A 14810-nucleotide genomic window follows, 5' to 3' on the forward strand; every position below is an offset into this window, starting at 1 on the left:
TATACATAGACTTTCTTCAGTTTATTCATTCAACTTTTTTCATCACGTAATTTTTTGGTAATTGTGCAATCTAGCACATATTCATCGCACAAACCTTCAAACACATTCAAAGGGCTCATCTGCGTTTCGCCAAATGGTCTTGTAAACTTTGTGTCAGGGCTGTTTACAGGATCCATGTCAGATAGTGGATGTGTCTTACAGAGCAGCTTTCTAAACCTTCACCTTGAGCGAAACTGTGCTGTCATCGCCATCAAGAGATCAAAGGCTACAAGCTTTAGAAAATTTGCAACTGTTCTTTAAATCCATAATAATTGGTGGGAGAACCAAATTTCTGGTCAGGTCTACTTCACGGGCAAGAAGAATGAAGATCAGCTCACAGTGCTCTCTTAGTCAGTTTTTAAAGCCTACAGACGTCCTCAGGACATCAGAAGTGTCTGTCTTTTTCCGACATTATTGGGACATTAAAAATATCACAGAGCGACGTCCACTGGACGTCTCGCAGATGTCAGCCGAGGACCAAGACGTTCCAACCAAACTGGGACGTCTTTCGGACGTTTATGGTTGTCTGGGGTGGGACTACTGAACTGTCTTAGATGGAGGTATCACACCCCCTACCTCTCACCATCATGACACTTCCCTTCCTCTTTCACGCACAACTATTACCATCCCCGTCGAGTACGTACTACGACGAGTTACTTATTAGCGGATATGCAGATATTTGGAAGTCAGCAATTGCACGGATGATTTTAAAGAAGCTGCAGGGCACTGGCATAAATCTGTTTCACGGTGTGAGCGTGATACCTGTAACTGGTGTCATGGTTACTCTTGAGAAATGAAGTAAAGTGGAACTCCTTCCTGGAGGGTGCAGGTTTTATTCCAAATGGGAGTGCTCTAAGGGACAAGTCATTTACTCCCCTGAAGGAGTTGCGGCGACACCTTGTTTTTTCTCGGAGTACCGTAAGCGGTAGCTCTGTGTTAATCTTGACTTTCCGCAACGTGCATGTGAGTGAGAGTAAGTGTTTGGATCTAGCTCTGAGTTTGAGTCCAATCGTTCAGCCACTGACCGTAATCGGTTTGACCCGAAGAGTCCGAATCTTAATTAGCCACGGAGCTCCACTATAGATGACTTCTTCCACTATCTGTTTTCAATTTAAGTCTACTAACTGTTGTGTCTTTTATACCACGGTGAACCATAGGACTATGACACGGGTTGTCTCACCGCTGAGAAGGAGCACCCATGTTACAAGAAAAGACAACTTCTAGGATGAATGTTGTGTTTAATTGCATAGACGAGGACAGTTCCTTTCGTACAAATGCCATTCTGACGCTCGTCTCTGCTCAACTTCGCTGGTAACCAGCTACGCAGTAACCGCTTTTACATCCGCCCTTGACCGCCTTCCTCGGATTCTGAAACAGAGCAGCTTATGGAATTGCTTGTTACGAAAATTCGTACGGAGGTCCACTAGCTGGAAGTGAGGTATTGCGAAACAACGGAAACAACGAAGGCAAACACAGGTACAAACGGGAGAACTAGACTGCGCAACACGCTACGCTGTAAACTGGAAAACGCCCTTATGGGTGTAAATGGCTTGTCCTACTTACTACTACTGGCTTGTCTTACACCCTCCTGACAAGGAGGTTGTAAACAACCTTCTAAAGGTTGCTTAAAGGGTGCAAAAGAAGGCATTTTCAAAGGAAAAGCGGTGTTCAACAACCTTCTAAAGGGTGCTTTACACAGAATAAGCGCTGTAAAAAGGGTGTTCCAGACCATACGGTGTAAAAAGTGGTGTGTGTTATAGGACAAGCCAGTTACACCCATGAGGGTGTTTTTCAGTTTATACTGTACTGTCGGATGAGGATTTCATTACGCAACCACACAAAATACAATCGTTCCTCGCTAATATGAACACTTTCGTCCCCGACCAAAGTTATCCATAAAGCGCATCCTCCATATTATCGAATACCAAGGAAATAACAAAAACAATGCTGAAGGATTATTGAAAAGAATTTCGGAATTAGTGCCTGCTTTAAGGTATACTTCGTTGCGCATTAGTGGAACGTCGGCAACACTTAGAGCCTGCTCCTCGTTTTCCTCAAAGAATTTAAGAGCCATCTCCAGTCCCGCGAGAGCCATAGCAGATGTGACCGTTCGTTTGGCGTTGCTGAAGTCGTCAACGCCAGCGCCTGACGACTTGCCTTGACAACTGTACCGCCTCTGTTCTCGTAAGCTGCCGAGCGACTGCGCTATGTTTAAGTAAAGGCAGAACTCCTTGCACGAAGAACAATCGCCCGTGGACGTGTTCAGAACAGCCATGACGCCATACAGGATTTTCCAGGCTCTTCATGTCTGCAAATAACCCTGTTCCCTCCTATAGTTCTTGTAGACAGTTGAGAAGGAGAGGGCATAGCTCCCTACGCAGGGCAACGTCCTACTTTCAAAAATTATCGTGTAGAATGTGGGGAGAGGCTTGCCCTCCATACCGATACCGTACATAATAACGAGAGAAAAATACATGGACTGCACATACTTTGTACAGTGCTGGACCGTCCATTGTCCGAAAAGCGAGTCTCCATACTGCCACGTATCATCTTTGAAGCCACCTACACGGAACAGCGGCAGCGGGATGGGAGGCGTCGAGCGACGGGCTGAGATCCGCAACAACCCGCGCTGATTAGTGAGCGATGCTTCCAGAAGCATCTGTTCCTTCGCTCGCATCAATCTCATGGACGGATCGACGACCTTGGAGAAGCTTCTATACTTCCTCTTCTTCGCCGACGCGCGCTTTCTACAATATTCGCCGCTGTGTATAAAAACCATGACCTACTACTATACTAGAGACCTGGACATCCGCAATGCTCCCAGCACCGGGGTAGTAGTTCTGGCAATCGCCGCTTGGCTATGGGATTTGGCGCTAGCTCGCACTATTCGTTACCACGTGACTTGTCGAAACCGCGGCGATGTATGGTAGGCTGTGTTGACAACGACGAAGCAGTATAAGAGAGATAATAGCGCGTGCTTAGCAACAGCCTGTGTATCCCTGCGTAGCAGACTAAAGGCGGTGGCAAGGGTGGTACCCTCTCCCCAATAATGCTATGTGGCGCTTGCAGCGGTACACTAACGTAACTAATCCGTGACCCGTCTCTCCCATAGGGGATCGCCAGCTGTCCAGGTCTCTAGTATAGTAGTAGGTCGTGATAAAAACTTGTGAGCTCCGAGCCGGAGCATTCTTTACCTTAGTTCTGTCTAAGAGCTACCGCTCTTGTGTTAGCCAGCTAAGTAGCTAGAATAAAGCGCTCGCCGATTAGTAGGCGTCTCGCTCGTCTGTTTTCATCCGTGACAATATTAACGAGACGAAAATGCATTGAAAAAGTTTGGTCCCCCACAAAAATCGTCCATAATTCTAGTAGGCCATATTAACCAGGCACGACTGTATTCCCCTGATTTTCCACCCCCAATCAACTTTAGTCAACGACAGCCGAGCTGGTAGACACAAAATTAGTTTTGTCCCCATTTCAGTTAAGTCCTCGTCGTTTTTTTTTTTTTAGTTTAGTCGTCGGTTTCACTGAAATGCTGCCTCAGTATGCAGCGCTGGCTTGTGCCCTTTTAATTAGCTCCGTTTCATTCAAAATACATTATTGGGAAACTTGACCAATTATCTCAACCATGCCAAGGCTACACGCATAGGGTGACTCCTGTTTCGCCCCCAACCTCAACACCTGCACCGTGCACGTTGCTGCCCAACACTTTAGCATACGCGTTAACCTCCACGCGAGGTCCTACGTCTAGGACGAGAGGTTTTGTCGTGTTTCTCAAAGGTCGTTGGGTCTGTCATCCCTCTGAGGAGAGAACACACTAGGCCAAAGGCGTGTCATTCACTTGGAGCTGTACAACATAAGTTGATAGCCCTTGATCGACATCGTTGGCGCCGGTATTGTGAGACGCTTTCGCCTTTCAGCGGACCCGCCAGAACTTGGCAAGTCGCGCGCGTACCTTGCGCGATGGTCTTCCATGCACCATGCCATTGGGGTCACTTGCTGTGGTGCCGAACAAGTCAGAGGTGGACGTGTAGTCACTTTTCAAACTGATGTCCCAATTGATCAGAAAGAACGAAAAGAAAACGAGAGAAAACTTCAGTGTAGTCTATTTTCCTCTTTGTCCAGGCACCGCAGTTTTTTTGTATGACACACCTATCCGGCCCAGTTTTAACTTTATGGAACTAACAGTTACAGTTTTCATACTCTGTTCATCATTTTGAGAAGCCATCGGACTTCGATCCTCATCGCGAGCGGGCTCATTAGTTCGTTCTCCTCTCGAAATCTCGAAATGAAATCTCGAAATGAAGTCGTGGTTGTTGATAAACGGAGCTGCAATAGACAAACTCGATTTAACCGTCAGCAACAGGCATCCATGCTTGCACAAGCGCTGTGTCTGTTTAAGATCCTTTTAGTTTAGCTGATTCATGCTGACAATATTTACTGCCAAGTGAAATTTCAGCATCAGCTTTGTATGTTACTGTTCGTGAAGTGAAGCCGGGGGCTGGTTGTCGCCACCCCATATTTTATATTTTAGTGGGTGTCTGGGTAGCACAGTGGGGGAAGCACTGCCGTAGAGAAAGGCCAATGAAGCACGCCTGCATGTAGCTGCCCCGCAAAAAGATTCCGTCTGTCTGTGCAAATGAAAATTTTCCTCGGGCTTGTGGAGACGTTGGTCCGGCTTAGCGCTCTGTTGCGTCCCAAATAGGTGATGTGATTGATCTTCCTGTGACACCTTTACGTCATAGAACACTGAGAATGGGTTTGACGAGCGTGCAAATGTTTGAAAAGGTTTGCCCCTATTTTCCTTACCAGACAGGCATTGCCGTCGGGACGTCTTACGATCTTGTTGGGAGGTAAGCGGCAGTAAAAATGGCAGCCGAATGGTCCCCTGGAATTCTGCATGCAAGTGAATTATGGTTGCTTGTAACATGTCATGCTACGGTGACCTGGAGAAAGAGATGCTTGAATGGAATAGCGCACAGAAGAGAACACCGAACTGTCTAGTATACTGTTTCCACGACTTCCGAATTTGCGGCTGCTTTAGTTTTAGTCTTTACTATCTCTGGGTGGCAAATGCTTCTCAAAGAACAAAGACTGAATAAAGTGGAAAACAGGACATGGGATTACCATAGTATAGTTATATCAACCCCGTAGCACTCGAAGTAAATCGTTCCCGAAGTGATCTGACGTTTTACATGTAAATGCTCCCAAGTGCCTTTCCTCTCTTTTTTTTCTGTTTAGCTAGCAATAGAAACGATTTATAGCCGCAAAGTGTTCACATTTATGTGCTCACGTGGCCAACGGGAAATAACTAGCATTTTGCGTCTCAATACTTACATATAAATAGTCGTTCCCATGTGCGCACGGCATCCGAGTGTTAGGCGCTGCAGAATAAATTGACGTTCGTATAAGGATGATGCTCCGACTGCTGGTGGTGTTTTAAAATAGAATGTGAACAATGGGTGTCGAGAGAGCAGGACGACATTCATGGATAAGTTATCGGAGAAGAGAAACCGCTTCGGGGGCCCGTTCCTGCTATATCATTTGCACGATGCCTTTTGTGACGCACATCTTTATAATCTCATCTGGAATATTCCCATGTATCGAAAGTTCCCAAGTTACTTAATTAACCCGGCACAGGTGACTATTGATCTTCAGGGAATCGGAAGGAAATGCACAGTCTGGGTCTCGTTATATTGCAGAGAAAGAATTCACTGCAAAGGGAAGGTGGTGCAGTGCCGGACAAAAGTTTACAGAACACGCTCCCGATCATTCCTTGCTCAGACATACAAGCTAGCAGCGACTGGTACCGCACGGGCTTGCAGACAGGTGACTGGGTTACCTACACTCTCAGGAAAAAAGAAACGAATAGTAAGCGTAAAAAAAATACGATCAAATTATTTACCTTTATTCTATTCGTCACGGGCTTTCACTTAGCTGCTTTGACGGATAGTAAAGGTGAAGAATTCGACCTGTTTTGACGGCTATTTTAAAAGTAAGCCATTGACTTCAATTTTATGCGTAGAATCTTTATGGTTATATATCCACTTATTACGGCCATATACCTCTAGGAATACCGGACAGTATACCTCAACACAGAACGCTGTATAGGTGTAACAGACCACTTTTGTCGCTGCGAGGTAAACGGTTTTGTACCAGCGTAATAATCAGAACAAATTCTACGCAAAAACTGCGAGAATTGAAAGGAACGTACAAAAAGCGACACTCGATCTGCTTCCCAATGTAGATATATGTATGTACGTACGATATTCATGCATGCTACATTGTACTGTACTGTATGTACAATGTACTGTACAGTACACTGCTGAAGTATTGTTCACAGGATACATTGCACAATGTACATGCTGTTCAGGAACAGGATCTAAGGCAGCTGAGGGTGCCGGGGAGCATGGCTAAGAGGAGTGTTTCTCGTTCCTGGCGATGCATTTGCTTCAACACATCATGCTCAGCTCTAATGTGCAGTAATAATTTGCAATGCAATTACAAAGATTTTGAAACTGAATCACTAACACAGACGCTTCAACGGCGGGAAACGCATCTATCGAAAAAGAAAAAAAAAAGATCTGCTTATAGATAGCCATAGATAAAGGTACCGGCCGGGTGAATAATGGGCGCACGCTTATAAATTTGCAGCGTGGAGATAGCCGGGACAGTCACAACTCCGGCGGACATGCTTGCTGGCCGACGGCGTGCTTGACCGACAAAGGGCAACCTCCATGGGGCGAATGTACAGCGGAAACGCTGCGAACTTCGCTCAGCGTCGGACGCCCTACGCGAGGCGTCAAAAATGTGAGCGTCCGCCGCCGATCTGCCCACGCCAGGTATTTTCGCCCAGGTATTTCCGGAAGCGTCAACTGCAGATGAACCAATCAAAGTGTTCAGCCTTCAGCTACGAATATACGCCATATAACGCCAGATCGTCTGCACGTGGTCGTCTGCTCTCGTGAATAATCGTCATCGTCCTCTTCTTGCAACTGGGTGCTCTCGTCTGCTCGCTGTCTTGCCAACTGCATCGCTAGAACGTGAGGCATTCTCTGCCAAGAACATGTTTGCCTTTCGCAGTAGTGAATATGCCTTTCGGTACGTTAATGGGCGCATCTTTTCAGACCAGTGTTGGATTTAGTTACAAAATTTGCGACATTAAATGGACTTTTTTGAGCAGCTGATTTCATTAAACTTTCACCTTATACCCTGGCAACAGTGACATCACAGCATGACTTCCCGACACCGTCCGCTGGTTTTTCGCTCCATCGATCTGGTGCCGGCGAACAACTGGCGGCGGAACGCGCGCGGCAGTCTGCCGCGCGTCTTACAGCCTGGCTAACCTTTCCAGTGACTTTCATCTTTCACCGCGCGAACTTCGTTGCAAAAAATTTGCTCCATCCAGGTTGCCCTTAATCGTGCCAAGTTGTCTCGTTCGATGCCGTTTCTTCCCGCCGTTCGTTTGACATGAAATAATTCGGTAAAATTCAGTTAACTCAAGACACCGAGCCCAAAGCGTGGCGACTTACATTAGTGTTCGCGAATACATGATTGAGGCCATGAGACGTCAGGCGCCAGGAAAGTGTCGGTTATCCCAGCAAACCCATGCAAGCAGCACAATGTACTTAAAGTCGAGTGCAATAGGGGTGGACGATATGTGTCTTATCGATGTTCTTTAGCTTCACGAGTCTGTTCAAGGACTTCCACCTACCCGTCCACCCCTATTGCGTTCGACTTTCAGTACATTGTGCTACTTGGGAACGCTTGGCAGTTTGCACACTACACCACAAACGTGCACGCGCTCTCAGATAGCAGGGCCCGTATAACATTGGAAGAAAAGTATGCGTCAATATAGCCGTAAAGGACTGATATTGCAACGCAAAGCCTGAGTTTATCCGTCAAAGCGAAATCTTAAGCGTCAGAATACAAGAGTAAATCGTGTTACCCTTGCTATTTACGCATAAAAGTTTGACCTTTAGGTTAGAGCGGACACGCTGACGGATCCCATGAATAAAACTCAGCTTGACGGATACGGCGTCAGCCGCGTTGTCGAAATTTACGCTTAGTAAGGGTAAAATGTGATGTAAGCGTAAGTCTATCCGTTTCGTTTCTGAGAGCGTAGGCACCTGTCTCCAAGTCCGTACGGTCCCATTCGCTGCTAGCCTGTCACTCTCAAGAAGGAGTGCGCGGGAGCGTGTTCCGTAAACTTTTGTCCAGCACTGTACCTAATTTTCTCATACTTTGAAGGCTTTGTCTGATCAATTTGGTGTGTGTCTCGTTTTCGTGAATGATAATAACCTAGGTTGTCTCACACCCTTTCCGAAATCACGTTCCGATTCAACCACGAGTCACTACAGGGTATATTATCTTTTAACGTCATCTTTGATTCCCGTAAGGAGAGATTATCGCACTCTAGTGCTGCCATTAACGGCATAATTTTATGGCTGCTAATCTTTTTTTCTTTGGTGACGAGTTCCATTTGTGATCTACCCGATTTCTCACAACAGGTCTGACCTTTTCCTCTTTCGCGTCATCCGCGCAGCCTTGAACGTTTGTCTGCAAAATATTTTGGTGACAAGCATAGTGCACCTATCTTTTTCACTACTTCTGCTGTGGTAGTGAGGGCAAAAAACACGTGGTCCGTCTCGACACAGTGGGTTGGTCCTCTTGATATTACAGCATCCTGAGCCAGTGAAGTATACACTTACCTCTTAGCTTGACCAATCTATCATACACATGGTTATCGTAGCATACCCCATCGTAGCACCTGCCGAAAGGAGCCTTGTCGAAGACCTAAAAGAAAATAGCGATGATAGCATGATAGTAACGTCGTATATGCATTAATACAATTACACAATTACATTGTACATTGAAGGATATGTAAGGCTAAACGCACAGGCCACACGGCAGGCACTGTAACATAAGCAATTTGTTCGTCTGACATGACAGTATGATTTCGAGTTATGAACCCCACTCCATTCCCGAGAAGTTGGAAGAGAACGCGAAATTTCATTACAGCACAGTGGTACTAAATATTGCGATCTGGCAAAGGTTGTGCGTTAGACTCCGTAGTGGAACAAAAGCCCGAGTCTAGCCGCTGCTATAAGAGAGCTGTTTATTGTACGAATACCAAGTGCGGACTGCCTCTAGACAAAGCTCGTCAGGAAAGATAAACAACGGTGGGAATGTGAGACGCGAGAGCCTTGAACTCGCCGTGAAAAGACGCGGTGTGAAGATGAGGCAACGGCTGGGCTGGAATGCCAGATACCTCACAGCAATGACCTGGGTCTCGAACACCATAATGATATGTAGAGGGCAGATAAATATGCGCTATAAACTCCCCAAATTTGCGCATGCAACTGTGCACTGAAACTCTTCGAAATGTGCCGTAAAAACCCTCATTATATGCAGTGTTCATTCTTTTTAAGGGTAATTTATTCAGCACACGAAACTTAGTGAAATGAGGCCTCCAATAATATGTCATTCCCTAGACAAACTCGAGAAAACACGGGTGGACCTGTTTCGTGTACAAATTTAGCGAGGTTTACGAGAACCCTGCGAATGAATATTCCCCATAGACTTCCTTAGGAATTGAGTCTGCCTTAATACCATAAACCGCATTTCCCCTGTAAATGGGACTGTAAAGAAGTGTACATGGGTATGTTCAAAGGGATTCTACTTGACTAATTTCCCATCTCGATTCGGCACTGCAATTTACACCTATAGACAGGAAGGTATCGTCACCTATAGCCTTTAGCAGTGTTCCACCTTCCTACACGATGGATGCCGTAGACATATCGTGAATCACATGCCCTGTAAAACAAGTAACAGCACCACAACACATACGTACAAGACATGGCTCTCGCTCCCACTCATTACGGTAGCACGAAGTGTCCTTCCATGGAACGCACATATGGCTGCAGGCAGCCAATGATCCATTGTACTGTAAAAGAGGAACTATGTAGCACAAGTCTCGCATATTAATGTATTGTATTAAAGGGGATCGCCGGGCTCTATCTCACGTCTTGTGATTCCCACATAATTCATGCCATTGCAATTTACGCGTCTCAGATTGCATTGTCACAAAATATAATCTCTCTGTATGCGTCACGAAAGTAACATAAAATTATAAAACTAATTGCTAGTTTTCAGGAGTATCACGTAAAAACGCTAAATTTGTCTCTTGTTTAGCAACGCGATTCCCAAAAGGCGAAAATTGTGACATCCTGCCCGAAGCGCATGCACGAAAGTTTGAAATAATTAATGGCAAATTCCGCTGTGAGATACATCCGCAGAGTTGTGTCGTGACGAAGAGCCCCAAATTACTATTACTATTACGCAACCGCGGAACAATGTGATGGAAATACGGATATATTACTGACTAAATTTGTATTGAAATTAAATTCAATTAAATCAGCAATTTAAAATATAGCAAATGTGCGGTGTATGTGCATTGTTCCCTAGTTTCTCTCTTAACCGCTAGTGCCACATTCCTGGTAGCGTACGAAGCGAGAAACAGTCGAAGGAGACCAACGGTGCCTTGTGCCGGCGATGCAAACGCAGTTTCAAAGCTTTAAAGGACCCGTACTTAAAGGGAGTTGTCGCTTGTTCGCGCATGAGGGGGATATTTTATTAGATTTCATTTATTGGTACCCTTAAAGGCCCGAAAGCGTTACATAAGGGCGGCCCAATAGACGTGCAAGAACGGAACGTAACATGAAAAACAACTCCCAGCCAGTTAACTGTCAACTAATTTCCTACTACTAATTACTCATACAACAGAACGCATGTGTGAAACTGTACAGTAAGCTGGTAGACTAAGCTCGCTACCCAGAACAGACACACACACACACAGAACGAAACAGACAAAGAAGTGCGCAGAATGTGTGCCGGAAGCTCTATACTTAATCCCTTTATCGTGTGGCAACTGGCAAGACATGACATTACGCGACAATGCAACTACATGGCAACTACATGAGTGACGATGGGAGAAGATAATTCTTTATGGGAGGTCCGCAAACACAAGGGAAAAGTTAACAAGAACGACTCCCAATTAGCGTCGACGTATGTCGATGCGAGCTCGTATATAAAAAAGAAAGGTAATCAGATATTTAAAAAAACTCGCACATACGCCACGTAGTTGAAACAAAAACGATAACACAAGAAGGAGATAACTGCGTGAGAAAAGAAGCGCTTCTTACAGATAAACAACCCGTCCTTATCAACTCTGAGACACGGTACACCACCTTCGATTAAAAGCCTAAACGAAATTCCAGTATTCTCATACTGAGTTACTGTAACAAACCTGGTTGAAAGCATACCGTGTCTCTCGTGTTCCTCATTGTCCATTGTGTTCGTTGTAAGTGAAGCAGCCGTACTTACTCTGATATGTTTGTACTCCTCGCACAGTCCCAAGCCGTCGACACCGATGCACTGCACATTTGCGTCCACAGGAACCGTTGCTGCAGAGAATGACATCTCACTTAGTTAAAATTCACATCCTTAGCCGTAGTTTAGTGCCAAAGTGCTCGAAGGGAAAGTGTGGGCTCGCTGTCTCACAGTATTTGGAGTACTGTCAGTACTTGTTTTATTAGGACGCAACTTCACGTAAAGGCGAGGACGTCGCTGCTGTTCGCAGCCTCACCCGCATTCCTTCTGTGGGGTGCACCTCGAAATAAACTGATCGAAATCCTCGTTGCAAAATAAACAACTGAAAATACACGTTGTCTGATTATAAAATGCTCACTCGCACGGTGGAAACTGCCAACGGCGAACTTGTACTAACCTGGACATGAAAATGCAAACACCGAACTTGGACTAGCCTAATAATAAACTAACCAACATGCTGCTCCGTAACGGTTGCTAAAATGTGGCTTTCGTTCGTTCGCTAAGACGACTTGTACAGACATCGAAAACAAGTGAACTGGAGTGGTCAAATAGTGATGTCATGCTTTAAACACGGCATATCATCTTACGACGCAGTCGAGCATTCTCCTTGATTTTCCTTGTTTCGAGAACGGGAATTCCGAGATCGGGACTCAAAAGAAATGAAAAATTCAGGACGATCAATGGGATCCATGCGACAGAAATCCAGGAGTATCCACGCCCCCGACCTGCATGTTCAACCTGCGTGCGCCCGGTGCATTCCCTTTCAACCGTGAGGCATTGTTTCGGTGGTGCTTTGAGGTTACATCGTGGTCACCACGCCCTGTTGGGTTAATCTTCGAGTGTCGTGGAAAGACCTTACCGCGACGCTTTGTTATTATTTCGCTGTTAGTCTCACTCGATATCTTTCGTTATTAACTCTCTAGCGTACCCGTGTGATATATAAAGGGGCTGCACTGCGACTTGCGTTTTCACCGTGGCACTACCGTGTCTAAATTTTTTTCCTGGCTTTTTTCGTGGCATACACCTCGCGCGGGGTCATCCCCGGTAGTGGTGGTTGTCGTCGTTCAACTGAACAGTCTGCATGCCTGATAACCGACCGCGAGGGTGTGAATGTTGCACAGCAACTTTTTTTCAAATTCATTAAGTGTCTGTCATCCACGTTCCCAAACAGAGAGTCATTTATTTTTTCCTTTTGGGGCAGGCAAGAGCTCCGGCTATTTTTTCCCTTGTATACTTCACTGGCTTTGGACTAGGCTGCGTACTGCTGATGAGGCCCAAGAAGGCCGAAACAGCTGTCCAGTACTGGCATGGCGACGTTTGACTTACAATATATATATATATACTAGGAAAAATAGCAGGAGCTCTTTGGCTGCACGTATAGCATTTATAAAGCATATAGACTTGCATATATAGACTACAAGTAATGAAGAGACTTGGGAGGCTGTATAAGGGTTAAAAACCGTTGCTACTTGTATTACATTAATAATTAAGGGGGTACTAGAACTAGATTTACGGTTAGGGGTCGAAGCTTCTGCAGGACTGTTGAAGGCAGCGCTGACTGCCGAAACGTCGACCCCTAACTGTAAATCTATTTTTAGTACCCGCTTAACTATTATTGTAATAAAGGTTGCAGCTGTTTTCAGCCCTTATACGGCCTCCCAAGTCTCTTCATTACTTGTTGTCTATTTTTTTCGCGTCCATCTGTACCCAGTTATCCATATGTATCTATATATATATTTGTTCCAGGAAAAATAACACGGGTTCTAGCGCAAACACAATGCTCCCAGTAGACTTGTTAAAGGGGTTGTGAATCCAAATCCAAATATTACACAAAATGATGTTTGAAATGTAGATCTATTGGTGCCAAACATCTCCGTCGAAACCCTTTCACGCTGCGCTTCCGCGCCACGGAGTTATGACGCTTTGAATATGAGGAGATCTTTTCGCTCTTGGCTCGCCTCCTCCTCGCCCGATCTCGGTATGACGTAGTACCGAGCGCGCCACGGAAGTGCGGAGTTCCCGTTCTCATGACGACGCCTGTAAACAGGGCCGCGTCGAACGCGGGGACGCGACGCGGCGAAGTGAAATGAGCGGAAGGGCTATGACGTAGAGCCATAGAGCAACCGGTCAAGGCGTCACTTCCCGCCGACTTCATGGAGCTGCCCGGCACCGTTTGGCGCCACGGTCGGCGGTGGCCTCAAAAATTGGAGATTTTTAAAACCCTGTAGCATAAAAAATAATAGGAGGTGGGAGGTGGGACTTTGAGTACGGAGTGCGTGGAGTAAGGCGAACAGACTCTGCCAGAGACAAAGGTCTATCCGTGTGGTCTCTCAACCCCTTTAATGTATAATGTCATTACAGTTACATTACTAGTTACGCCACCGCAAAATGTTATTCACTTGCATTACTCATTACCGGGATGCAATGCACACATTCTAAAGCATTAAACCCTACCTCCGACGTTGACCATAGTCAGCAGTCGCCAGGATGATATGGTTTCGGTAGTGTAGTCTGCGACAGGTTTTACACATAACATGGTCACTTGCCTTGCCTACTTGCTCTTTACGTGCAACTGCTTAATGAGGTGAATGATGTGTGGGCACCACTAAGGACTAAGAGAGGTTTTACTTACCGAACCGCAAGCATGTGAGTAACGCCAGCAAGACCTGGACGAAAGTGGTACTCATTTTCCCTGCCTCTGTTGGAAGTGTAGTGATTTTACCACGTCATGCGTTTTATATAGAAAAACTATGTTGATAATGGGAGTACATATCATATCAAATAACAAATTCTACGAACACCAACTGATACACATAAGAAAGGAAATACATGATGTGACGTTAGAGCTATATTAGTTCGTCTTAAATGTGATCTACACAGTGGGTTGTCACTCACACGGGTCTCTTACGTAGAATGATTGCTTGATTTCCTCAGAAACGTAGAAACATCGTTTGGCAATCTTGTTATATAGAGTGATACGTTCCTTCGTAAGTGGAGAAGTAATATTCGAGTTCTAATGCGCTGTTCCCCGAATGCGTCCTAAGTCTTGATAGACGTTGTATCATTACTGTTTGATATTCTACGAAGCAGACCTGCAATATTCCAATTAGAGTGGAAGGCGATATTAGTCGACGGAGAAGTCTGAGCTGGCACAGCAGGTGGATCCATTTGAGTAACAAAATGGTCCTGCGCAGACCATTTCAGAGTGACGTGGTTCCACTTCACTATGGGTAGGGCGCAGGCTAGCTGGTGAAACATTTTTCTGGGTGAAACCCTCGAGTTTTTTTCAATCCTGCGTCGCGAGGATTTCACTCAGTAGGCTACTGACGGGAGATCTACCCCTGGTCCTAACCTTCAAGCCTCCTCCGAAGACCTTCTTTTTG

At 45.6% G+C, this 14810-nt stretch overlaps 1 protein-coding gene across 1 annotated transcript; it reads right to left on the reverse strand.

Moving 5' to 3' along the window:
- Nucleotides 1–1263: 1263 nt before the first annotated feature.
- Nucleotides 1264–14139, reverse strand: LOC135369348 (uncharacterized). Its single transcript, XM_064602940.1, has 7 exons — nt 14060–14139; nt 11422–11501; nt 9890–9982; nt 8748–8832; nt 5374–5420; nt 4846–4932; nt 1264–1407 (listed from the first exon to the last, which is right to left on the reverse strand). Exons 1-7 carry the CDS (start codon nt 14112–14114, stop codon nt 1339–1341), a joined length of 516 nt encoding a protein of 171 aa, XP_064459010.1. The 5' UTR covers nt 14115–14139; the 3' UTR covers nt 1264–1338.
- Nucleotides 14140–14810: the final 671 nt, after the last annotated feature.

This window comes from Ornithodoros turicata, chromosome 9 (assembly GCF_037126465.1).
Source record: "Ornithodoros turicata isolate Travis chromosome 9, ASM3712646v1, whole genome shotgun sequence".
Classification (NCBI taxonomy): domain Eukaryota; kingdom Metazoa; phylum Arthropoda; class Arachnida; order Ixodida; family Argasidae; genus Ornithodoros; species Ornithodoros turicata.